Raw genomic sequence first — 25081 nt, 5'->3', positions numbered from 1 at the left:
CAGGCTCAGTAGTTGTGGTGCACGGGCTTAGTTGCTCCGCAGGCATGTGGGATCTTCCCGGACCAGGGCTCAAACCCGTGTCCCCTGCGTTGGCAGGCGGATTCTTAACCTCTGCGCCACCAGGGAAGTCCCAGAAACCCTGTATGCTTTAGCTGTCATACCCCCTATTCTTTTATCCTCAATCCCACCCCAGCCCTAGGCAATCACTAATCTTCCTATCTCTGTAGATTTCCCTGTTCTAGACGCTTCATATGAATGGGATCCTTTAATATGTGGTCTTTTGGACTAGCTTCTTTGAAAGTGCTTTAATTTTTATGTGTATCCCTTTTAGGATTCAGGTTTAAGAAATGTTGGTCCAAATTTGCGGCTAACTTTTAGCCGGTTGAAACAGCCATTCATTGAAGGGGAATGAGAATGATACCACCTTGGAGTCATCAGGAAAAGTTCCTGAATGCAGGAAAAAATCTGATATTTTTCAGATTGGTTAGTTCATCTCTGTTTGAGGGCTGAGCATTATGGTTACATAATATAGCAATTCCTAGCCAGTTACTGCTTAGCCCTTTTTCATTTAACATTTATCAAAGACTTCTAATTTCAGGTAACAGGGCAAGCCCCTGTTGGCTATAGTCCTTTGTGGTTCAAATTGAAAGCGTAATTAATCACGGAGACTTTATATCTCAGTGATTGTCGGCTAATAATATTGCCTCTGAGATGCAAGCTGCGCTCCAGCCAGGCTGAGATCTCCTGCGGGTTTCTCTTGGCACCTCCCAGGTGTGAGACTGATCCTGACAAACCCAGGGACACAGTTTCACATGGGCTGCGCTAATCAAAGCCCTTAGCGTCACCTTTGTTCTGCTTTGTCCAAGTGCGAGATGGATGAAATTTGAGTGTGTGACTGACCCCGGGGAGAGGACAGAGGAAGCCTTCTAAAGAAGGTGCGCCCGCACGGAAGGAAGTGTGACCAGCGAGGTCCATCTGGCCCCGGGGAGAAGCCCTGGCACCAGCGCAGCTCCCTCCATAAAGATGGGCTTTAATGACAAGGGTCCAAGTTGCCACCTGCCAAGCCTGGGGAGCACCAATCGGATCCAGAGCCAGAGCTCTCACTGGGGATGAATTTAGAAGCCCCCCAGCTGGAGGAACTTGCAGCCTGGTGCGTTCCCAGCTAGCCAGCTGCTGGGCAGAGCCCTCAAGGCAAGAGCATTGACCAAGAAGGTGAACAAGCTGAGGAAGAGTTACAGGGTAATCCAGAAGATTTCCCTTGTGAAAACCTCTCTGACTTGGTGTTAGAGGTTGGCCTGGTTCCCCACAAAAAGATATGTTGAAGTCCTGACCCCCAGTACCTGAGAATGTGACCTTACTTGGAAATACGGCCTTTACGGAGGTAATCAAATGAAAATGAGGTTCAGTGTGCTGTAATCCAATATGATTGTGTCCTTACGAAAGGGGGAAATTTAGAGACAGAGACAGACATACACAGAAGGAAGACGATGTGAAAACACACGGGGGGGATGTCACGTGACTGGAGTTACATCTACAAGTCAAGGAACACCAGAATTCCCAGCACACCAAACCACCAGAATTAGCAAAGAGGCATGGAACAGATTCTCCTTTACAACCCCCAGAGGGAACCTGCTCTACTGACACCTTGGTCTCAGACTTCTAGCCTCCAGAACCGTGAGACAATAAATTTCTGTTAAGCCACCCAGTTTGTGGGTGGCTTAACACAAAGTGGGTGTTAAGTGGGTGGTACTTTGTTATGATAGCTCTAGCAAACTTATACAGCTAGGTTCCCCGTTAGGGAAACAAGCTCCACCCTAGCTTGGACGATTACTGGAAGGAAAGGATTGCATTTATCTCTGTGTCGTTCTCAACTCTTCAGGAGGAAAGCTTTTATATAACCCCTAAGATGCTTGAAGTTGTCTGGCTTCAAGGCTGGCCCATCCTGACATGGGGAGATAGCTGCAGTGTGTCCACCTGCCAGGGAAGCTCCCAGCTTGGATGGACCAGCTCCTTTGTGTGCCCCTATGTGGTTCTAGAACCTTGGTGAAATCAGTAAAATCCCTTCCTTTAAGGGATAGGCCTACAGTAGGGCAATCTGCTTTGCTCTCTGCTTTGTCAACTTGGAACAGTGTTCCTGAAACATAAGAGAAAGAGGGAAAGGAATTGATTCTAAGATTGAAGACTATCATTTGTCCTTGGCCCAGAACCTAGTCATGAGAGTCCAATAAGCAAAAACCCTTTTCTTGGGATTTCTTCCACCACCATACTTAATGGACACTGACAGGTGACAGCTTCCAGAAAATGGAAATGCCCACCCTGCCTCTCACTGACACAAGAACACCAGCATTATGGTGGGCAGCCATATTTTTTGGCACTTATTTTTCTGTACACTCAACCACAGGATAACAATCAAGTAAAAATAATCCTACAGCACTTAAGATATTCCTGCTGCCTTTCTTCTGAGGAGCTAAGTGAGATTTGAGAAAATTGAAATCTCTTAAGGATGTTTCAGTATCATGTGCTTCTTAAAGCTCTGGGATATCTCCTGTATATCATGCATCACCTATTGGGTGTTGGGCTGGGGACTTCACTGACATTATCCAATTTAAGCCTTGCAACAGTCCCGCAAGGGAATTAGTATTAACACCATCCTGCAGGTGAGGAGACTGAAGCCTCCCTCTGACAGATTGTGACAGAATTTCAGATGAGAATCCATATGATCTGGGAGCAGGGAGCCCAGGTCTGGGAGTCAGGTTGACCTGAGCTTGAGGCCTGGAGAACTGTGGATAAGTCAGCAATCACCTCTGAGCTTCAGGCTCCTCGTGTGGAGCACAGAGATGACATCTGTACCTTATGGTAGTGGTTAAACCTTGGCTGTATGTTTGGATCACCTGGGGAGCTTTTGAAATGCTGGATGCACAGACCCCACCCAAGACCGATTTGATCAGAAGCATTAGGGATTTAACCATACTCCTCACCCCCAGCGGTTTCTCTCACAGTTCTGGAGGACAGAAGTTCTTCGTGACGGTGAGGCTCTAGGGAAGAATCCTTTCTTGCCTCTTCTGGCTTCTGGCAGCTCCAGGAGCTCTGTGGTTTGTGGCTGCATATCTCCAACCTCTGCCTCCAACTTCACGTGGCCTCCTTTCTGTGTCTTCTTTTCTGTCCCTTATCAGGACACTTGTTATTGGATTTAGGGCCCACCCTCTTAATCTAGGATGAGCTTGTCTCTAGAGCCTTAGTTTCATTACATCTGCAAAGACCTTTTTTCCCAAAGAAGATCTCATTCATAGGTACTAGGAATGAGGACTTGGACATATCTTTTGGGGGGTCACCAACCCACTACAGAGAACTTTCACTGTGTTTTCTGATTGCACCAGATTGGGATCCAGCAAGAGTTTGGAGATGCATAATCTCTCAGTCACAGTAAAGTCAAATTTTATGTCCTTTTAAAATAGGCCAGGGCTTCCCTGGTGGTGCGGTGGTTAAGAATCCGCCTGCCAATGCAGGGCACACGGGTTCGAGCCCTGGTCCGGGAAGATCCCACATGCTGCGGAGCAACTAAGCCCGTGCGCCACAACTACTGAACTGCATTCTAGAGCCCTCGAGCCACAACTACTGAGCCTGTGTGCCACAACTACTGAAGCCCGCGCACCTAGAGCCCGTGCTCTGCAACAAAAGAAGCCACTGCAATGAGAAGACTACGCACCGCAACAAAGAGTAGCCCCTGCTCGCCACAACTAGAGAAAGCCCATGTGCAGCAACGAAGACCCAATGCAGCCAAAAATAAATTAATTAATTAATTAATTAAAAATTTAAAAATACTATAGCAGCTATAGAAAGAAATACAAACTAGAAAATTAAAAAAAAAAAAAAAGTTGTAAGATCGACTGCTGTATGAATGGGGCAATTTAGATATTTATGTTCACAAACTCAAGTGAGAGAATGAGAGTTGAAGATAATAATTTCCAGAAGAATGAGTATTTGGGGGGAAGGTGGGGAGGAGAAATAGAGGGGGGGGGGAAAAGGCAGAAAGTTTGCAGTGACCAGAATACTTCAGATAAGACCCAGTGGTTTGATTTTTTAAATTGTATTCGTTTATCAGCTGGATGTTCGTTTCTGATCTTGAGTTTTGATTAAAGGAGTCCTCTGGTAAATCCCTCTCCCTTACTTCCCTCCAGCTCTCTGAAAGTGAATCCCTAATTATAGGCCATGTATGAGATTTACTAGATGAAATCAGCAGCTGTGGATATGACACCAGACTTGCAAAAAATCAACACACTGTTGCCATAAAAAGCCCAATTGTTAATTGCTTCTTTGGCATCTGGCTATAACAAAAACACCCTTTCGCTGTTTAATATTCAAAGTAAATGTACTGGAAAGAACATTGGGCTAGAATTAAGGGAGACGGGGATTCTTGTCCCAGCTCTGTTACCAAGTGCCCGTGGTTTGGGAACAAAACATTTCATTTTCTCAAGCCTCAGTATCCTTATCCATAAAACCGAGGGTATAAAGTCAAATTACCACTTCCAGTTTAAAAATCCCATTCCGCATGTTGAAAATACAGCACACTTCTCATACTCCTCTAGTCTTTTCCCAAAGCTCTGTTTCACGAATGCCTGATATCATTTTATAATTTTGTGGTTCGATCGGGAGCCACATGTGAATTTAAGTGTCTGCATAGTTTTCACTTTGCAGGCAGTACTTTTCAGGTCTTATTCAGAAGTGAAGTTTTCTGTGAGGCCCCACAACTCTTAGTTGCTTTGGAAATGCAATCTGCCGGTGTTCCACGTTTAATATTACAGAGTCTTACATTATTCTTGAGATGTCTGGAATCTACACGAAGATTCTAGGATAGGTATCATGTCAAGATCCACAGTGGCTGGCTGAAGGAACAAGCCGAGGCTAGTCCATGAATCAGGGACTCATGCTGGGGAGGGGAGCGTGGGGTACAGCCAGCTAACCCAGGGGCCTCCATCTTCAGGCTTCTCTCAGGCCCAGTGCACAGGACCTGAGACAAGTGAAAGCAGCTCAGGCCACGGCCACACTTCCTTTGTTGACTGGGTCCTTTGTCTCTTAAATGTCTGGGTTGCCAGGAGCTTTGCCTTCTTGCTTTCAACTGGTCGCTGGCACTGCAACTGTCCTTTATTTACCCAGTTGCTAACCAGAGTAGGATAACCTCCACTCAGGTTCACGAGGGTTTGCCTTTGTGTATTCTGGTCGGCCACAGCTTGGAGATCGTGTCTTTTGAGCCTCAAGATAGTTGTCCATGTGCTGATAATCATACTCGTCACTTGCCTCTTGCGGGAAAGTCAAAGGGCAGGTGGGAAAAGAAACCAGCTTCCCCTGTTTAACTCCAGCTCTTGTGTTTTAAGTTTCAGGAACTGCTTGGCAGCCATACATTTCCTTGTGTATAGTTTTCAAGGGTGTAGCTAATTGTATGAACTTTCGGTGAGTTCTGGGAAAAAAGGAAGCAGCATTGCTTCTCTTCGTCTTTGGAGATCCAGTTATTGCATCTCTTTTGGAATCCATTTGATGCTCCTGTTTTGTTATCTCTTGCTGAGTAACAATTCATCCAAGAATTTAGTGGCTTAAAACAACAGTGTATTGGTTCTCACAATTCTGCCATCTCGATTGGGCTTAGCTGGGCAGGATCTTCTGTTCCTCGTGGTATATGCTTGGACTGAAATATCAAAGACGGCTCTTTCGCTCATGTGCTGGCTTCTCAGCTGGAATGAGCGAGCATCTCTCCACATGGCCCTCCACATGGCAGGCTTGGGCTTCCTTACAGCATGGTGGTCTCAGGGTGATCAAGCTAGATTTTTTACATTGTGGCAGACTTCCCGTTTCCAGCTTGAGCCTGCGAGCCACAACTACCGAAGCCCGCGTGGCACTACTACTACCCCCAGGGCAAAGAAATCTGGTTGAGGGGAAGCATAATGTAATACCTGGTTCTGTGCCTGCCCACAGTGTGCATTCAGTAAACACACTTAGGATAATGATTTTTTTTTTTTTTTTTTTTTTGGCTGCATTGGGTCTTTGTTGCTGCGCGTGGGCTTTCTCTAGTTGCGGTGAGTGGGACTACTCTTCGTTGCAGTGAGCGGGCTTCTCGTTGTAGTGGCTTCTCTTGTTGCAGAGCACGGGCTCTAGGCGCGTGGGCTTCAGTAGTTGTGGCATGCGGGCTCAGTAGTTGTGGCTCACGGGCTCTAGAGCGCAGGCTCAGTAGTTGTGGCACACGGGCTTAGTTGCTCCACGGCACGTGGGATCTTTCCAGACCAGGGCTCAAACCCATGTCCCCTGCATCGGCAGACGGATTCTCAACCACTGCGCCACCAGGGAAGCCCCAGGATAATGATTATTATAGTATTACTTTATGCAAGAATATCAGGAGGGAACTCCCTGGCGGTCCAGTGGTTAGGACTCCGCAATTTCACTGCCGAGGGCACAGGTTCAATCCCTGGTCGGGAAAGTAAGATCCCGCAAGCAGCATGGTATGGCCAAAAAAAAAAGAATATCAGCAAACCCAGAGCCAGTGCACACCCTGAAAAACCCTACTGAGGTAGTAGATAGCATTTTTTATATTTCATTTATGTATTTTCATAGCTTTATTGGCATCTAATTTACATACCATAAAGTTCATCCATTTAGAGTGTTCAGCTCAATGGTCTTTAGCATATTTACAGAGTTGTGAGCCATCACCTTCAATATAATTTTAGAGCATTTTCATCACCTCAAAAATAACTTTGTTCCCATAGCAGTCATTCCCCATACTATCTCCCTCCCCCGGCCTTAGGCCACTAATCTACGTTTTCCATAGATTTGCCTATTCTGGATATTTTACATAAATGGAATTAGACCCTGTGGCTTTTGGTGACTGGTTTCTTTCGCTTGGCTTCCCTTATTCACTTATTTCGTGTAAAAAGATAGTTGAACTTTTCAGTTATCATTTCTTTGATTTTTTTTTTTTCTCCAGGATCCTAAACACTTCAAGTCAGAGAAGACAGGACGGGGCCAGTTAAGGGAAGGCTGGAGAGATAGTCATCAGCCCATCATGTGTTCCTACAAGCTGGTGACTGTGAAGTTCGAGGTCTGGGGGCTTCAGACCAGAGTGGAACAATTTGTACACAAGGTAAGTAAATGGACAGCAGTTCCTGGGCTATGGACAAAGTAACTGTCTTTATTGTGAGCTGGAGTGCCCAATGCCCAACAGATGTATAAGCGCTGAGCCAACACGAGGTACCTGCATCTAGAAAACCCTGTTTTCATGGAAATGCATTTTGTCTACTGTTTAATTTTCTTCCACTAATAGATATCTTACACTTTATCTCTCATTCTATGACCTCCATGTCTATTGGGTGAGTATGTTCAGGCAGTTGGGCTTTCAAAATATACTTCTCTCTTTGGCATCAGGCTAATCTAGTTCCAGAGAAAGGAACTTGTACTTGGTCCTTGGGTACTCGGTTTCAGACAGAAGCACAGGGTGTATCTGTATGTGCAGTCCCCCCAAGGATAGTTCTCACTCAAAAGATCCTGCAAATGTAGACACCTGAGGTAGAAGTTGCCCCAAGAGACAGAACAGGAAATCCCAGTGGTCCCATTAGATGGTGTACCCCAGCATTTCTGCCCTTTCAATAATTCTGCTACCAAAGAATTATTAACAACCTCAAAACACAGATTTCAATTGTATGCCTGCTTTGACTAAACATGTTAATGTTGTAGCAGGAACCCATTTGGGGTGATGATTTAAGTTTGTTAGGGGCTTCTCACATAACTCTTATCCTCATGGAAATTAATGGGAAATACAGTGTTGAGCATTGCCCTTTGTAACTCCTATTTTCATGAAAATAAATACTACCCAAGTTGTCTCTACATTCCAGATAGGCTGGATATCTGTTTATTTTTCCACTTAAAAACTGATAAAGAATAGCTTTCTGAAATTCTTTTGGGGGCACTGGAATTTAACCTTAATGCACTGAGCTTTTTGTTACTCAGATGGATTTATCTGCTGAGCTTGAGGGGGCCAGTTGACAATAAAATGTGTAAATCTTGAATTTGGGTCCAAGAAAGAGATTGAACTTGGGCTCCTGATAATAGCAGACCCCGGAGCAAATTTGAAGCAGAGAATTGTACTGATCTGCTGAGCTCCAGAATCCATTCTGCCCAGCCCGGGGTGGCAGCCAAGTGGCACACAGAGAAATCAAGCTCTGGGACCTCTTGTTTTCCTGCTGTGTCCCAGTTATTAAGCAGGAACACAGTCCAGGCTCTCAGAGTAAATATTTTCCAGCCTCAGCTCTGGGTCGAGCTCCAGCTATATATTCTTGACTTCCTACAACATCCCACCTTTTTTTTTAAACCCCAAATGATCTCCTCTTATCAGGGCCACTACCATAGTATGTTTTATTATCTCCTCTTCTCACAAAGCATATTTAGATTGCCACAGGGCTCACTGTGTTTCTTTTCTAGTTTTGAGAATCCATTTCTTTAAAATACTTCCAAGAATTACGCTCTAGTAATAGACATTCCCATTGCCCATTTCCAAATATAATGAAGTGTTATCAACACCCCCCAAACACACCTGCTGTGGCACATGAGCCACTAATGAGTATCTGAGGCTAGCATTTGCATGGGTTTTAAGTGCCAGGGATGCCTTTCTCTGAACACCTTTGTGTTTGAAGAATCTATTCACAGTTAAGGGGAAAAAATGTTCGAAAGCAAGCCATTAGCACATTATTGAATTCTTGTTTCCAGTAGACAGCTGTGTTGTGCTTAATGCAATAGGGTGTATTTACTGATGCCTCAATGCTGTTCTTTTGATTTCCATGAATTTGACACACTCAGCACTCAAGTGCGTATGGCTTCATGTTGTTTCTTATTTTCATTACATGTTTCCTCCTCCCGAATTACAAAAGCCTCACTAGATATCCAGAGGCCTGGAGTAATAAACACTTCATTATGAAAGCTTCCCTTGTCTCTGCAAATTCACTGAATTAAAATCCTTCATTTATTGAAACATGCTTGAACCTTCTGCAAGAGGTTTTTGACAATTGCTAGATTTGTTTGGCAGGAAGAAAGGAATGTTGGAGGGAGAGCGTTGAGTATCTAAGAAATGTAAAAAGGCATATTTACACAAGACAAAAAAAGAATACCATGAAATAAAAGCACATAAATGGTATATAACACACAAACCCTATAGAATTATTTTTCTTAGTCTTCTATTGCCGTTATGTGTCACCATAAGAAACAATTTCATTCCTTTTGTCTCCAGTCAAGTTCATTATTCCCATTACGTTCTACTCTGGTTCAGGTCTCTTATTTCACATCCTTCAAGAACAGTTGAGTAAACTGCTCCCCCCCACCTTTTATTACATGAAAAGCAAGCCTAGAAAGATACTTACTTCTCTTGAATCCCACACCTTCAATTATTTTTTAAAAAAATTAAGCAATATTTAGGATACTTTATTAGAAAAGAGAGAGTTTTAAGTGCTTTTGGCTTAGAAGTGACTTGCTACCCGGACAAATGTTCTTGATTTCCAACATTTATGACCTCCCGGCACCAGTGAGACGCACCCTTCCGCAAAAGAAAAGTAGAACCTGTTTTAGGTAAAGATAAATGAAGAGAAAAATCTTAAGGTGATCAGTCCTAGAGATTCATTCCAGTCACTGCTGTGTGACTGCAAGTCGTTGTCATTAGTGTGAACAACCTCCAGCCCAACGTTCAAATAAGATAAAGGGATTAATTTACAGCAGGTGTATGGACACCATGGAAAGGGCTGAGAGTAAGTATGTCAGCCCCTAATTGTCATCACATATGGCCAGAGGGATGGAGAAATTTGTAATTGCCAGGATTCCAAGAATTGGGAACCATCCCTTTTCCAGATAGTTTTAATCAAACCTGGTATTCTGTCAAACATCCTTCTTTTGCTTTTTTAGGTGGTCCGAGATATTCTTCTGATTGGACATAGACAGGCTTTTGCATGGGTTGATGAGTGGTATGGTAAGTCAACTTCCCCAAAATCACTCATAGAACAACTTCATAACATGTTGGCTTGGGCTTTCAGTCCATCTGGCTTCAACTGCTACCTAGAAAGACAACAACAAAGGCAGGGCTATTGCTTCCTGTATTGGAAACAGCACTGTCCATGGGACATAATGAAGAAGAATGTAATGATAGAAGCTTGGCCTAAAATAACCACAACACTTAGTTATTGACTAAGTAGGACCTCAGTATGTTTGATGCTTGCATACTTGATAATGCAGGGCTCCATCATTCTCTGTTGGATGGGCTTCCAACCCATCCTAATTTATCCCAAACTTCAAGATCAGTGCTGTGTGAAGCATCATATCAAGTGAAAGCAGTCCTTTGATTTAGAGACTATTGGAAACACTCCCTCACCAAAAACATAAGGACTCTGTAAGAATTCAAGGACAAAGGCATTGGTACCCCATACTTCTAACTGAGACTATTGTTCTGGCTTTTGTTTTGTTTTGTTTTGTTTTTTGCGGTACACAGGCCTCTCACTGTTGTGGCCTCTCCCGTTGCGGAGCACAGGCTCTGGACGCGCAGGCTCAGCGGCCATGGCTCACAGGCCTAGTCACTCCACGGCATGTGGGATCTTCCCAGACCGGGGCATGGCCCTGCGTCGGCAGGCAGACTCTCAACCACTGCACCACCAGGGAAGCCCCAATGTTCTGGCTTTTTTTTTTTTAATGTTTTGGGAAGAATTAAACAAGTTCTGTATATTTCCAGTAAATGGAAAGAAACAAGGTTTGTTTCATCCCATGATGGATGGACGGCCCTTCCCATATCCCCAGTGCCATCATTTTGTCCACGTGAATCCTTGACATTCCCAGAATCAGTCATCGGAGGCTAGTGTCCTTGACTATAAAAAGAAACAAACTATAAAAAGAAACAAATGTGACTTGGGTCATATCTGATTGCCTAATGAAATGTACCCTTCTCCTTGGCCTTTTCCTAAGTCACATTGAATTTGTTCTCAGTGTAACCTGGATTGCATTTTTGTGCCTTTCTGTCATTGTTCCACCAATCCCTTCCCTCCTCTTAGCAGAAGGTATGAAATTTGAAGTGAAAAGTTACATTGGACTGAATGGGCAAAGACAGTGATTGTTATTAATGTTGTTAGCTGTTTCTGACCACATTTCAAAAGACGGGGTTCTGTAGGCTATGAGAGTGCTTTTTTTTTTTTTTTTTTTTTTTTTGCACCATTTTCTCAGATCCGTAAAGCAAATGCATCTTTGCATCTTCCTGGGTTTGCTCAAATGCAGACCTCTGGAAGAGACTCTTTGGAAAGATCATCATTTGCTTTCTCTTATCACATACCCCGAGGACGCTGCTCACAGGCAGCCATATTGTCACGCCTCCTGAACACCTATCTGTGGTTGTCTATTGAGAGACAGAGGGAGGGAGAGTCTCCTGTGATTACTTCCCCAGATCATTAAACAAATCTTTCTGGTTGTTTTTTTCTGGAGAACTTTTCTCAGATTCTTAAGGGGAGTACAGAGACCCCAAAGGTTAAGAACTGCTGGTCTCCCCCAACTTGCATTCCTCCACGCTCCTGGCCATCCTTGCCACCGACACTAAGGGAATTTCAAAAGGTTATTCAAATAAGAGGCTCAAAACTGGTGAGAAGTTTGGCAAGTGAACGGAGGCCTGAAGGGCCAAAACTCTGCCACACTGAAGCCCAAGAGACAGGGCACTTCAGTAGATTTCTCTTGAGTGCCAGGATGCCTTAGAGGACTTTTTGGAAAAGGCAGCATCAAAAAGGGTAGCCGTGCCCTGATTAAGAGCACAAAACACTGCAAGCCTGTTGATCAGAAAAGAGAATTTGAGTAGAGGCAAGATATAGAAAAAGAAAATGTGGGCGGGAGTCTAGTAAGGGAACGGCTGGACTGCAGAGGATGGCGGCCGATTCTTTTCCATCTCACCTGAGCCTGAAGCAATGAAGAGACTTAAAGACTTTTAGTCCAAAAAACAAGCAAACAAACAAACAAAAACAAAACTCAGACTATTACAGGGGCCCAAAGGTAGAATAATGCATCCAAGGAAGACCTTTAAGATGAGAACATCTACTTAAGATGGGTGAGGTGGAGACAGGAATTAACTCAGGGAGTCTACTGACAAAAAGCCCTTTCTGTATCTGAGTGCAGAAAAAAAGCGCGTGGTTTAGCAGATATAGATGGTCAGGGCACCTTGTACTCCCCAGAGAAGGCATCCACCCATTATATATACAATCCTAGCCCCAACCAAAACAAGCAGCCTTTTCACTCAGCAAGGGGTCTGAGACCCACCCCATCAATTTCATGTAAATTACTGGCCTCATTGCCACCAGCTGAGCTGCTTGCCAGGAAAACAGTAGCTCCTTCATTACACAGATGCAGACACTCAGTCAAATAAATGAAAATAGCCCTGCCCACAGCCCCTTATTCAAGGTAATGCTGCAGACTGTGGGCCTTTCAGGTAAATGGCTGTGTCACTGCCCACCAGAACAGACCTTCAGTTTTGGGTACCTGAAGTTGCTTATTTTTCTTCGGTCTCTACAGGCTCAGTGAGGCTCTCATAGTAAACATGGAAAAGGTTCAAAGTAAAGAAATCCTTTCCTATAGCTTATGGCACTTATTCTGCAAGTGGGCCTGCCACATCAGCATCCTAGGGTACTTGTTACAAGTTCAGATTCTCAGACCCCACCCCAACCTACTGAATCAGATACTCAAGGGGTACAGCCCAGCAATCTGTGTTTTAACAAGCCCTCCAGATGAATCCGATGCTCACTAAAATTTTAAGAATGACTTTAAATCAGATTAGATTGAAGGGACAGTTTAATTAATTCAATCCAAATTTAATTATACTAGAGAATGGTAGGTGTCTTCAGGGCCAACTGCTAAACTCTGATGCCTTGTAAGCATTAGAGAAAAGGCACCCCTTCTGGGCAGGTTCAGCAGGTGCTGTCGGCTTAGGGCTGAATTTTAGCTCCATTGACCTCCTGGACTGTGTGTTCCTACAGTGCCCAAACTGGACACCCTTACGCACTGGCAGCCCTGGATGATCTCTTTCTCCCTGATTAGACTCACCACCTCCAGTGCTTAATTAAGAGTTAAAAAAAAAAAAAAAAAAAGACACTGTAGGTGATGGTGATCATTTCTTGCCCAAGGATTAATTTTGTATCTTCTGAATTTCAGCATTTGACTGTCACATAACTATTTCCCAAAACAGATTTTATTCTGCTCTTGTACATTGTAAAGTATAACCATTTCCACTGCTGGAGGAATTGAGTTTGTCTTTCAAAGCCTCAATTGGTCTTTATCCATGAGCCTTGGGTGTCTCCTGCATGACTGCAACACTAATCAGAAGAAACAACTGCACATTTCATTTCAGAAGATGGGGTGAAAGGGGAGGTGGATAAAAATAGGCAGCCCAGCTTCACCAAAGCATCGTTTTGCTTCACAAATCTGACAGTATTTTGAGAGAGGAACACAGAGGGTTTCCCAAGGGAGATTGTGATTGAGTGGAACCTCATGAATCCTGACCCTTCTAAAAAAGTAGAGGGGGTAGCTCTGGCTAGTATAGATGAAACTCCCTCATGAAAGTGACATAGAAATCATTCTGGAGTCCTTAGAGCAGCCTAACAATGAGAGAAGCAAGCTCAAGGTGGGGAAAGAAGCCAGCTTAGGGACTAGCATTAGCTGACTGAGTTCACCAAGCCAGCATTTTCCAATGGCCTCAGGTTTCCTGAAACATGAACTTGAGTGCTGTGGCCCTTATGCAACATTTTATGTGTGTGTGCTTACCTTCATTTTTCTGGGGAGAGACCCATTGCTCTCCATCACATTTTCAAAGGGATCTGTGATGTGCCGTCCTCCACCTCCCCAAATTAAGAACTGTGGGGAAAAAATCACAGCTATAGATTACAATTCTAGATCTTAGTGGTCTGAATTACATGGAAAGGGTATGCACCAAGCCTTGAGGATTGGCTACTTTCACTACAAAAACGTAAACTATTTATAACAAGCATCTATTGAATTTATAACCATTTTAAAGAGTTTAAAAAAAAAAAAAAGCACTTCCCAAAGCATGGCCACCATTCTGCTGGAGTCAAAGGTGTATCAAACCTAATTCATGATTGCTGGAGCTTTCTCTGACCAACCACTTGTTTAAGACTTCCATTTTGACTTAGAGAAAAAAAAAAATTTACTTCTGTGTAGGCTGAGGAGCCTGGAAATGGAGACAAAACATTTGTAGAAGGAAATAAAATATAATGTGCCATTGGACAGGTCACTGAATTAGGGTATATGACGCTTTATTAAAATTGTCGCTGCTGCAGCTGTGCAATACAATGAAGGAAAATCCCTGCTTGCAGACATTTTGCTCCATGTCATTTGCAGTTTCTCTGTACGTTCAAATGACTTCTATTCTGAAGGCTTTTCAAATATACAGTCTTGCCTCCACTTCCAGTGAAATAAACCTGCCTTCTTTAATAAAATGATTGAAAGAAAATTGCCACCAGAAACAAAGTTGAAAGACTAACAGAAGCTATCTGCAACATATGTAGCCAACAGAGGATTAATATCTACAGTATATAAATCAAAAATCCAACAACTCAATAGAAAAAAAGGTAAAGAACATGAATAGGTAAACCATGGAAGAAGAAATGCAAATGACCAATAACCTCACTAATCACAAGAAACATAATGAGAACAACAAGAAGATATGATATTTGCCCATCTGATAGCCAAAGTTTTAAAGAGCAATAATAATCCAGTTTTGGATAGGTGGGAGAACACACTAACAGTTTCTGTAAAAAAAGTGATAGTGATAAGTACAAATAACCTGTGACCCAGTAATTCCACTTCTAGATATTTATTCTTGAGGAATACACATGTTCGTGAATATAAATACAAAGCTGTTCAGTGTAGTGTTGTTTATAAGAGCTAAAATCTAGTCTCCATGTAAATGTCCATTAGCAGAAATATGGTCAAGTAAACTATGATAGGCTCATACTATGAATATTGTGTGTAACAGTTAAAAAGAATAAGGTAGTTCTCTACATACTGGTATGGAAATATGTTTTTTCCATTAGTGGAAAATGTCAGCCAGAATAATATGTATCGTATTGTATACTATAGTATGATTCCATAAATGTGAAATTAAATGAGACTGCGTGTAATAGTAACATACACGTGAATTCATAGAAAAAAATCTGGCAGTTATCTCCAGAAGGAACAGGATTGATAAGGGAAGTTAAAAGGAATTACTCGGTTTTCTCTATGTAATCCAGTACTACTTGAATTATTTCTGTGGAAAATAATTCATGCATTACTTGAGTGATTCAATACGTAAATAATAACTGAAATCCGCATTTTATAACAAAGCAGAAAATAGTTGAAGCAGACCAAGACTCATACAGAGGTATATTTTGCTTAGTTCATGGTTTAAGAAATTGAAGAAGCTTCTCAATTAACGAGTCCCCTGAATCCAGAGCTTCTTTGACAAAGCTGAGCTGGTGGTAGAGACAAGGGTTCTATGCAGGCCAACTCAGTGTGACATGCTGGGACAGAAGTCTGGGGTCTGCTTACTCTCCTCACCTGAAGGAGGGCGAGAAAGAGAAGGACAGAAATGGCCTTGCAAGAGGGCAAAGACAGAAAATCTTGCAATGAAGAGGGCATTTATACCCCCAGATTATCAGTCACACCCTGATAGCCAAGTGTCAAAGATACTAGGATCTGCCTTCCTTATCAGAAGAAATTTGGTACTAGTTCCAATAGTCTCTTAAATCAGGGAGTTAGGCCAGTGTTATTTAAGGACACTTCATTTAAGAAACTTTACTTAAGAAAAGTAAATTATGACCTTTCAAATCTATAAAGTAAGGGGTGATTATTGATCAGTTTATTTGCAAAATAATTGACATATGATTCCTTTGAGTTTCTCTGATACACATAAGCATTTGTTTGCTGGGAGCAAAGAGATCTGAACCTAAACTGTGAGAAGTCACTCTGATCATTGAAAATCAATCAGTAATGAAGATGAATCATCTCCAAAAGTATAATCTGTCACTGTGTGTGTGTAATTGAATTTACTAAAAAATTGATTCATGTATAGATTTTGAGGTAATATACTTTGCTGAAGCAAGACATAATGCATTCTACCAGGTAACCTGAATAGGAACATTTTCACTTGATTAGGCTTTCCATAAATTATTGAGGAATATTGAAAACGTTGACATCATTTCCATAAGCGTGTATGGTATGTGGGGATAGTTCAGGTATTGGGTTGGCCTAAAAGTTCATTTGGGTTTTTCCATAATATCTTACGGAAAAATCCAAATGAACTTTTAGGCCAGCCCAATATTTTCCTTCAGCATTGGCTGGGACCAAATTATCATCATCTTTTAGAGAACTACTAGAAATGTTCTTTGGGTTTTTTTGTTTTTGTTTATGTTTTTTGGCCATGCTGCTCGGCTTGCAGGATCTGTTTCCTGACCAGGGATTGAACCCAGGCCACGGCAGTGAAAGCACTGAATCCTAACCATTAGGCCGCAAGGGAACTCCCTAGAAATGTTCATTCTTATGTGGTCTAATTGAGAGATTTTTTTTTTTCTTTTAGATGAAATTTTCCGCAACTTTGTTTCTTAACTCTTCATTTTAAGAAAAAAGGGATCATGTTTCTAGAATAGGCAAAAATTCTAGAAAAGTATATCTTCTTACCTATTTGCAAATTGATGGTATCCATCTTCTAATGACCCCAAATAATTGATTTTAAAATAATGTTCTTTTTCTTTCTTACAGAAGTAATGCATATTTGATGTAGAAAACTTAGAAAATATAGATAAACAAAAAGGAGAAATTGAAAGTTACCTATAATTCCAACTCCTCAAAACAATCACTGTTAACATTTTGAAGTGTACCCTTTCAAAAGTCTTTTTTAAATGTATATAATGCTTTTCTGGTAAAAAATGATTTCTTTTACCTCCACTTTTTTATTTAACAATATACCAAGGACATTTCTCTATAGTGTTAAATATCCTTCTGCATCATTTTTAACCGCTGCATAATACCATCAGGCCCCTGAGTTGTTTTCAGTTTTTCACTATTATGAACAAGATAATAATGAGTATCTTTGTTATTAAGTCTTTCTTCACATCCATAAAAATTGAGATATCTTTGAAAGCCCATAGTCGCACAGTTTAAGCCCCTCTCTTAACATTGAGCTAATTAAAGATAAAGAATGATTTCCTTTGAGATTCACTAGAACAAAGAAATGAAACCGCCTTTGTTTTTGTTTTCAAAATTACTGGCATGCCAGCGAGGGGGGAAATAAAGTGTCTAATGAACATATGTATGAAGAAATTTCTTTAAATTTTAAACTTTTAACTTAAAATGACCTAAGTATTCATTCCAGGTGTATTTGTGTTTAAGAAATTTTGATAACCAGCCGTTGAAATTAAAGTGATTGTATTGAAAGTATGTTATTGTTAACTAAGACGCATTTGTTCTAATCACAAAGCAGCATCTCTTTACTGCTTTCCATTTACCTTGATTTTCTAAAAGAAAAGCATGCTCTTTGCTTGGCCAGACTGTTGCTTAGCTTTCTTGATACTTACATTGCTTGTGGACAGCATTTTTGATTAACGGTTTCGGGGTGTGGAGGGGGACCATCAGCTAAATAAAATAGCCCAGGTGTGGATTTAGAGCTGCCCTCCATCTTGGCCGCAAGACTACACTGAATTAATTCATAAACTTCTGGCAAGTCTACCCTTTAGAATTGAAGAGACTCTCACATGACACACATGGATTGATATAAAAAGACACCAGACCACATCATGCAGAAACGACTTAAGGAAAAATTCCAGCTGCACATAACCCGCTCTACATCCCCACCAAGCTAACTAGTGACCAAGGCAGTAGCTTGATTAACCAATTGTTGTGCAGGTACCATTCATTGTAAAGAGTCATGAAGTTAAATTCTGCCGTGAGAGTCTCAGAAGAATGCCCATCTGGGGAAATTGCAAATAAAATGTTGTAAAATAACCAAGGAGTGGAGTGGGGAGTGGAGGATAAAGCAACAGAAGTATTTAATGTGAGACTAATTGTTATTTTTATGTTTCACCTATTGAAGATAACAGATTCTTTGTTGAAGTTTTTTATCAGTTGGATTTAGACCAGGCTTCTCAACCTTAGCACCACTGACATTTTGGACCAAATCATTCTTTGCTGGGGAGGCGGAGAGGACTGTGCACTGTAGGATGTGCCACAGCATCCCTGGCCTCTACCCACTACATGCCAGTAGCACCTCCACCCGAGTTGTGACAACTAAAAATGTCACAAAACTGTCCCCTGTTGAGAACCACTGGATTAAGAAATTATCATTCTGAAATACTGAAAAAGTGAAGACTCAGGCCAAACATCATAACATCATGTGCCATTTTATTTAGAGATCAGTGTGGGTGGAAGTAGTGCCAGCCATCTTTGTGCTATTATGCTAGACTTGAAGTTCAGTGCAGACCTGTACTCTCTGATGCCATGTATTCTGTGCAAAAATACCTCTCTGTGTGAGCATTGCACCAAATCTCACTGGTAGCAGTGAGCATCATTTCTCTGCCCTCTATGTCATGTCTCTTACAATAGCAATGAAAGTGTCCTTTCTGTTGTTGAATGCATTGTTGTAAAGAATCTCCAAATCTATTTTGAAAGGTATATGGAAGGTAAGTATTAGACCACACAAACCTGACCCTGTCCCTTAAAGGGATCTTCTAACCATGCTTTTAGGAGATCTCAGGCTACAGCCCTATCCACGAGCTAATACTTTCTACCCACCTAGCTCACTTTACAAGAATCACCCCTAAATAATTTCCACTCTTTTCAGTTCTAAGACTATTTTGACTTAACTTCCTTGTATTCACTCCCCCTTTGGCTGGTTTAGCTAACTTTATGATTGACTCTTCATAAAGTTAGTGAGTTCCCTGCTTTTTAGTCCTCTCTTTGGCTTCTGCTAAGCTGCCATCTTCCCCTGAAGTCTCCCCCATTGAAAGTTTGCATTTAATAACGGAAGTTGCCAACATCTTGACCTTCTTTCAGATATGACAATGGATGATGTTCGGGAATACGAGAAAAACATGCATGAACAAACCAACATAAAAGTTTGCAATCAGCATTCCTCCACTGTGGATGACATAGAGAGCCAGGCCCAAACAAGTGTATGTAGAATTTTTAAAACATGTTGCCCACCCTTTACCAAACGTACACATAAACTGATCTTTGAAAAGACTTCAAATGCATCAATTCTCAAACTTCCACAAAAAAGCGTCGTCGCCCAGAGGCTGTTGGTGAAGAACCTGAGCTGGGTCTTAATTGGGCAGTGTTACCTCTTGCTTCCAGACATTTCCATGCCGCTTGACTCGGGGGTTATTTCGGTCATAAAACCAAGAGCATGTAGAGTGGAAACATTGTGTGGCCTGCACCACAAAAGAACAGAGGGGTAAAAACGGACGTCGTAAGAAAGCTAGACCATCAATGCCAGTAACTTTTAAAGACATAGTTAACAGTCATTCATTTAAGTCATTCATTCTGGCTCATCTCGTATTTTAGATTTCTTTACATTTGCTTTGAAATGCTTTCTAGGGCTCTTTATGGCTGTCTTACCCAATCACTTCCTTTTTACTTAGGTTCATGTCCAGATGGGGCTGCCATCTATGCATACATACTGGTTGAGCAGTGAAGGTGTGGTGAGCTAGATCTAGCCTGGGACTTAAGCATCAGAGAACCTGAGGTTACTTAATGGCACATTGGTGATTGAGAGCTGACCATACGGTGTATGCCAGCATCTTAAATATAGTTCTATCTCAATCATTTGTGCTAATGAAGAGGAGTGACAGATAACAAAGAAAAATGTAATCGCCAAGTCATTTAAATGTATCTTTGGCCAGAGCTGTGATCTCTTTGGATGCCAGCTTGAGCCCACATGTCTGCTAGCCCCAGAATAATACACGTTAGATACTTAAGAAATTGACAGCGTAGTTATAGAAAATTGACAGATGGCTATTGTTGTAAATGCTTTAGATACGCAAAGACCTTTGGTTGCACTTTGGAAATTTCTAGTGAACTTTTGAGGGCATGTCTTTGGAATGTGCCCTGTAAGACCTATGCGCTGCTATTGGATGCATGTGACTGCCCTTGAGGTTGAAATGGCCCTAACTCTTCCTCCCCATTTTGGATGCAGTGATTGGATTTGCAGAAAGCTCTTTGGATCAGGAGGTGTTCCTCTGTAGGCACCGACCAGTTCTTATAGGACTTCGCCCTTCCTCTCTCCCTGTTCTAAAGTTAGAAGTGCTCGTTAAGGAAACTGTCCTTGAACTTCTATCACTTTCAATTACCTTTTCTTTAGGAATGTTAGACACCTGTTCCCTCTCAGCTGCTCTCTGAAAGCCACTCACTATATATAAGCACCACAAGACAAAGGAAGCCAGAGGAAAGGGGAAGATGCCAGGTAGCCAAAGGATACTAAACAGTGCTTTCCTCATTCTAAGTCCTTACACCTTATTGAATTTGTTACAATATTGCTTCTGTTTTATGTTTTGGTTTTTTGGCCCGGAGGCGTGTGGGATCTTAGTTCCCCGGCCAGGGATGGAACCCTCACCCCCTGCATTGGAAGGCGAAGCCTTAACCACTGGACGGCCAGGGAAGTTCCAACGTGGTCATCTTTAAATGCTTACCACCATTTCCCTTATTCTTTGAATTCCATCAAATTGGGGGTCATTTATTTTTCTATATTTTTCTTCTCTATCATAATGAAAAAGTTGAAATCCATCACGAATAAAAACTGCATGCGTGCTCAGTAAATTTAAATCACTGACCTGAGTAGACACAAACTAGATTGAAATTAGGCAAAATGAACATCCATGGCAATAACAGTCTCCTGTTCAATTCAGTAGGTTCAATACTTTCAAGGAAGAGAACTTCTAAGAGACTCTGAACGGGAGTGTAAAATCAAAATTCTGTACTTTGGATGATTTCTGCCCCCTGCTGGATGTGTGGAGTAGAGCATTATATTCAGCCACTTGTGTAGAAAACCTGGCTGTTCAAAGATGGTGTCATTTATTATAGCAGAAACATACTGCTGAGCTTTTGCTGAAATTCACTGAAATTTTTCTGAGTCTCAATTCGTTTTTATTTTTCCTATACATTTTTTAACATCTTTATTGGAGTATAATTGCTTTACAATGGTGTGTTAGTTTCTGCTTTATAACAAAGTGAATCAGCTATACATCTACGTATATCCCCATATCTCTTCCCTCTTGCGTCTCCCTCCCTCCCACCCTCCCTATCCCACCCCTCTAGGTGGTCACAAAGCACCAAGCTGATCTCCCTGTGCTATGCGGCTGCTTCTCAATTTTGTTTTGAAATACCTCCTTTTAAAGAACTTAATCTTATTTCTGAGCTTGTTTAATAGTCTTAGTATTTTTTTAAAGCGGTAAGTTTACAGGTGCAGTTCTTGCTATGTTCTGAATTTCATATTCTGTCAACACAGGCATAATTTTTTATTTCCTTTGTAAGAACTTTTTCCTTTCAGAAAATTTTAATAATTGTTCCTAGGAAATCCTCTTAAGGATTTTGTTTTTTGCGTGATATTCCCGGTTTGCTCATATGTTATGATATGACTCTCTGTCTCTCTCTCTATCTCTCTCTCTGTCTCTCTCTCTCTCTCTCTCTCTGTCTCTCTCTCTCTCTTTCTCTGTCTCTCTCTATCTCTCTCTCTGTCTCTCTATCTCTCTCTCTGTCTCTCTATCTCTCTCTCTGTCTCTCTATCTCTCTCTCTATCTCTCTCTCTGTCTCTCTATCTCTCTCTCTGTCTCTGTCTCTCTCTCTATATATATATATATATATATATATATATATATATATATCCTAATGATTAATACTATATTAACTCCATAGTTAGTATTTCCAAAGGGGCTCTATGTTTCATACTAGTTTATGTGGTATCATCTAATGTGGTATCACCTACTAAGTTCATGGGATAGGCCACAAATGAAAAATGGGTCTCTGGAAGCTAAAACAGATGTAGAAATCCATGGGCAGCAGATTTCACATTTTACAATCTTTTAGGCCTTCACTGAGCTTTTTCTACTATGCCCAGTTATCTGTTTTCCCTGTTACCAGTAATAAAATTGGCAAAGGATACCAGGGGTAGCCAGACTGAGAGTAATTAGTAATAACCATAATAGTAGTAGTAATAGTAATAGAGTTTCTAAGAATGAGAGAAGAGATACTAAACTATATAAAGCAAACCGGCCCTAAGAAAGAAGGCATCACTGTATTGTAACACAGTGATATTCCTTCAGTGTATTATGTCTAAAATGTAGTAAGTGTATATAATACATTATTCACTGTAGTTACATTAGGGAAGGATTTACATTTAAAGGAATTTTTTTTTTTTTTTTTTACTTTCTCACGTAATAACATTTCAGGTATTTGGAAAGTCTGCACCATCTGACAATGCCTGTTAAATGAGGCGTCACTGAATTTATTTCTTGAATGCCAAATAATGCTCTTTTTTCTTTTAAATAAAATTCTCACCCATTATGTGATACTATCCTTTTGTTCTCTGCTCTTTTTCTTTTTATGTTTCCTTGAGAAATGGTTTTGTTTTTTTGGTTTGGGGATAATTAGCAGTTTGTTGTTGTTGTTGTCATGTCTTACTTGTTTTTTAAGAAGAAATAATTAAAACACAGTGTCTGAAAAATCTCAGGGTGGATACACAGTCAGGAAACAAGTAATCCCTAGAATACATAAAGTATATTCATTGAATAAGAGGATAGCATGTTGAAAAATTCTGATGATCTGCCTATTTACCCTATAAAGGTGAACTGATATTTTCACGATCTAAAGTGGATAACAGTATGTATCATTTGGGGGCCATTGATTGCTTTAATAATCTTCCCTTTATAGAAGAGATGGCCAGGTCTAATAATAGCTCTGCATACCATACCATACGCACAACACACAGACACACACAGCTCCGGTATGCTTCTGTACTCTCCTGATAAGTTTTTTTTTCAGAATATTTAAAGTACTCACTGAAAAGTGCTTTGGAAAATCTTGGATGGTTACTCATAAAGGAATTTTTTTTTTCAGAGGTCTGCCTCAGTAAAAAGAAAAAAATTCAGGGCTTAGCATTTCGAAGATAATTTGGGTTTATAATCTGGAGAGATCCCCTTATCGTAGAGTTCTGCTGGGTCCTTTAAAAACAGGCAGAGAGATGAATCCATTTGCATCTCTTCTAAATACCTGCTCATTTTTTTCTTCTTTCTGTTTTTTTCCTTTAAGACATGACAATGGATGAAGTCCGAGAATTTGAACGAGCCACTCAGGAAGCCACCAACAAGAAAATTGGCGTTTTCCCCCCTGCCATTTCTATCTCCAGCATTCCCCTGCTGCCTTCCTCAGTCCGCAGTGCCCCTTCCAGTGCTCCATCCACTCCTCTCTCCACAGATGCACCAGAATTTCTGTCAGTTCCCAAAGATCGGCCCCGGAAAAAGTCTGCCCCAGAAACTCTCACGCTTCCAGACCCTGAGAAAAAAGCCACCCTGAATTTACCTGGCATACATTCTTCAGATAAGCCATATCGGCCCAAATCAGAGTAACTTCATAAGAATATTTCATGGGGTTTTATATTTTCGGTTTGGGGTCTTGTTTTTTTTTTTTTTTTTTTTTTTAATTGATATAGAAAAAGACTGCTTTGTCACTCAAACATGTCCCTTTGATCTCTTGAGTGTGCATGTAGTTAAGTAATTTCACATATGATCCCTTAAGTATGCCACACAGCGTCATATTAGATGTAAAATGTAAGACTGGCAAAGGACAGAAGGGATCTTCTGTAGCCACAGCTGGATGCCAGGGAGGAAGCCTTGTTTATTGGGCATTTGATGAGGTTGGCATGGACTTCAAGGGTAAATAAATGAAAACTTTGCACCACTGTGTTACAAGGTGTAGTGAAATAGCGAAGTCAGTTTCCTCCCATCAAACCTGAAATTCTCAAAAATATTCTCAGGTGTAACATACCTAATTGTTAAATTTTGAACTGCTCCTTACCAATACTTGAATACCAGTAGTTACTGAGATTCCTATTTGGGTTAGTCTGACTCAGGATTTGGGGCCTAATTAACTCTTTAAATTTTTTGGAAATTTTAATTATCAACGTGTAGATGCTCCAAGTGCAATTAACAATAACTTATTTATACCTTTCACAGAATTTAATAAAGATTCCACTTGTTTCTGTCTTTTAATAACTTTCCCCTTTGTGCCCTTGTGGCCTCAGAAATCTTTAAGAATTTACATGGATGAATGTGACCATAACTGTCTGATTTTGGGATGGTTTGGTTCAGGAACCAAGAGGCCCAGGTGAGGCAAACGTCTTTTTTTTTCTACACATACCAACGAACCTTGACCTATCACCTTCCGTCATCCTTTAAGATTCTCAGAATTTGCAATTAATTGAGTAGAATTCATTGACTCTTTGCCCATTCAAAGAAGTTCAAGGATAGAGTAAGCTACCTGGACTTTAACACCGTCAGAGTTGTCTCCCATCCCCTTCCTCATTTTACTCTTAATAACACCCAGACCTCCCTGGAACGGATTGCCCATCACTAGACCTTAGAAAAGATTGTCATTCTCTTGCTCCTTCCTTGAAATCCAAATATTGGGAATGTCACAGAAGTTGAGTGAATGCAGTCAAGTGGGAGGAGAAAATGAGCAGAATGGCTGACTCCTGTCTGTAGAGTAGAAAGGAAAAGTGATAAAAGATGCCCCTCTGTCTAGCTTTCTTTTCTGAGAGTATTGGTAATGCAAGATTAGACTCGAGGTTGACGGGAGACAAGATCACTCACCAAAGTGGCAGAAAGAGAACTCTCCTTTGATCTAAAGAGAAGACTGCCACCTTCGCACCTCACTGCCTTTAAACAGAAGGAAGAGCAAACAGAATCTAGCATTTCCTTTTGTCCTCCAAGAGAGGAAGAGAACAAGGCAATTGGGCAACTCCAAGGCCCCAGCTAGCCTTCCTGACCATAACCTCCAACCT

The 25081-nt window shown here is 41.3% G+C and overlaps 1 protein-coding gene across 2 annotated transcripts in view; it reads left to right on the top strand.

Moving 5' to 3' along the window:
- PITPNC1 (phosphatidylinositol transfer protein cytoplasmic 1) overlaps positions 1–24293 on the top strand; it is a 256124-nt gene extending 231831 nt beyond the window's left edge. Inside the window, exons 7-10 of one of the 2 annotated variants that reach the window (XM_079725320.1) lie at positions 6971–7126; positions 9928–9991; positions 19084–19202; positions 23332–23436. In XM_079725320.1, coding sequence (XP_079581446.1) covers positions 6971–7126; positions 9928–9991; positions 19084–19202; positions 23332–23337 — 345 coding nt within the window. In that variant the 3' untranslated portion in view covers positions 23338–23436. Of the gene's footprint in view, positions 1–6970; positions 7127–9927; positions 9992–19083; positions 19203–23331 lie in introns of both variants that reach the window. The other variant, XM_079725319.1, reaches the window with a different exon arrangement.
- The last annotated feature ends 788 nt before the right edge of the window (positions 24294–25081 follow it).

Source organism: Hyperoodon ampullatus, assembly GCF_949752795.1.
Source record: "Hyperoodon ampullatus genome assembly, chromosome: 19".
Taxonomy (NCBI): domain Eukaryota; kingdom Metazoa; phylum Chordata; class Mammalia; order Artiodactyla; family Ziphiidae; genus Hyperoodon; species Hyperoodon ampullatus.
The sequence above is the reverse complement of the archived record's forward strand: the minus strand, read 5'-3'. Positions and strand labels throughout refer to the sequence as shown.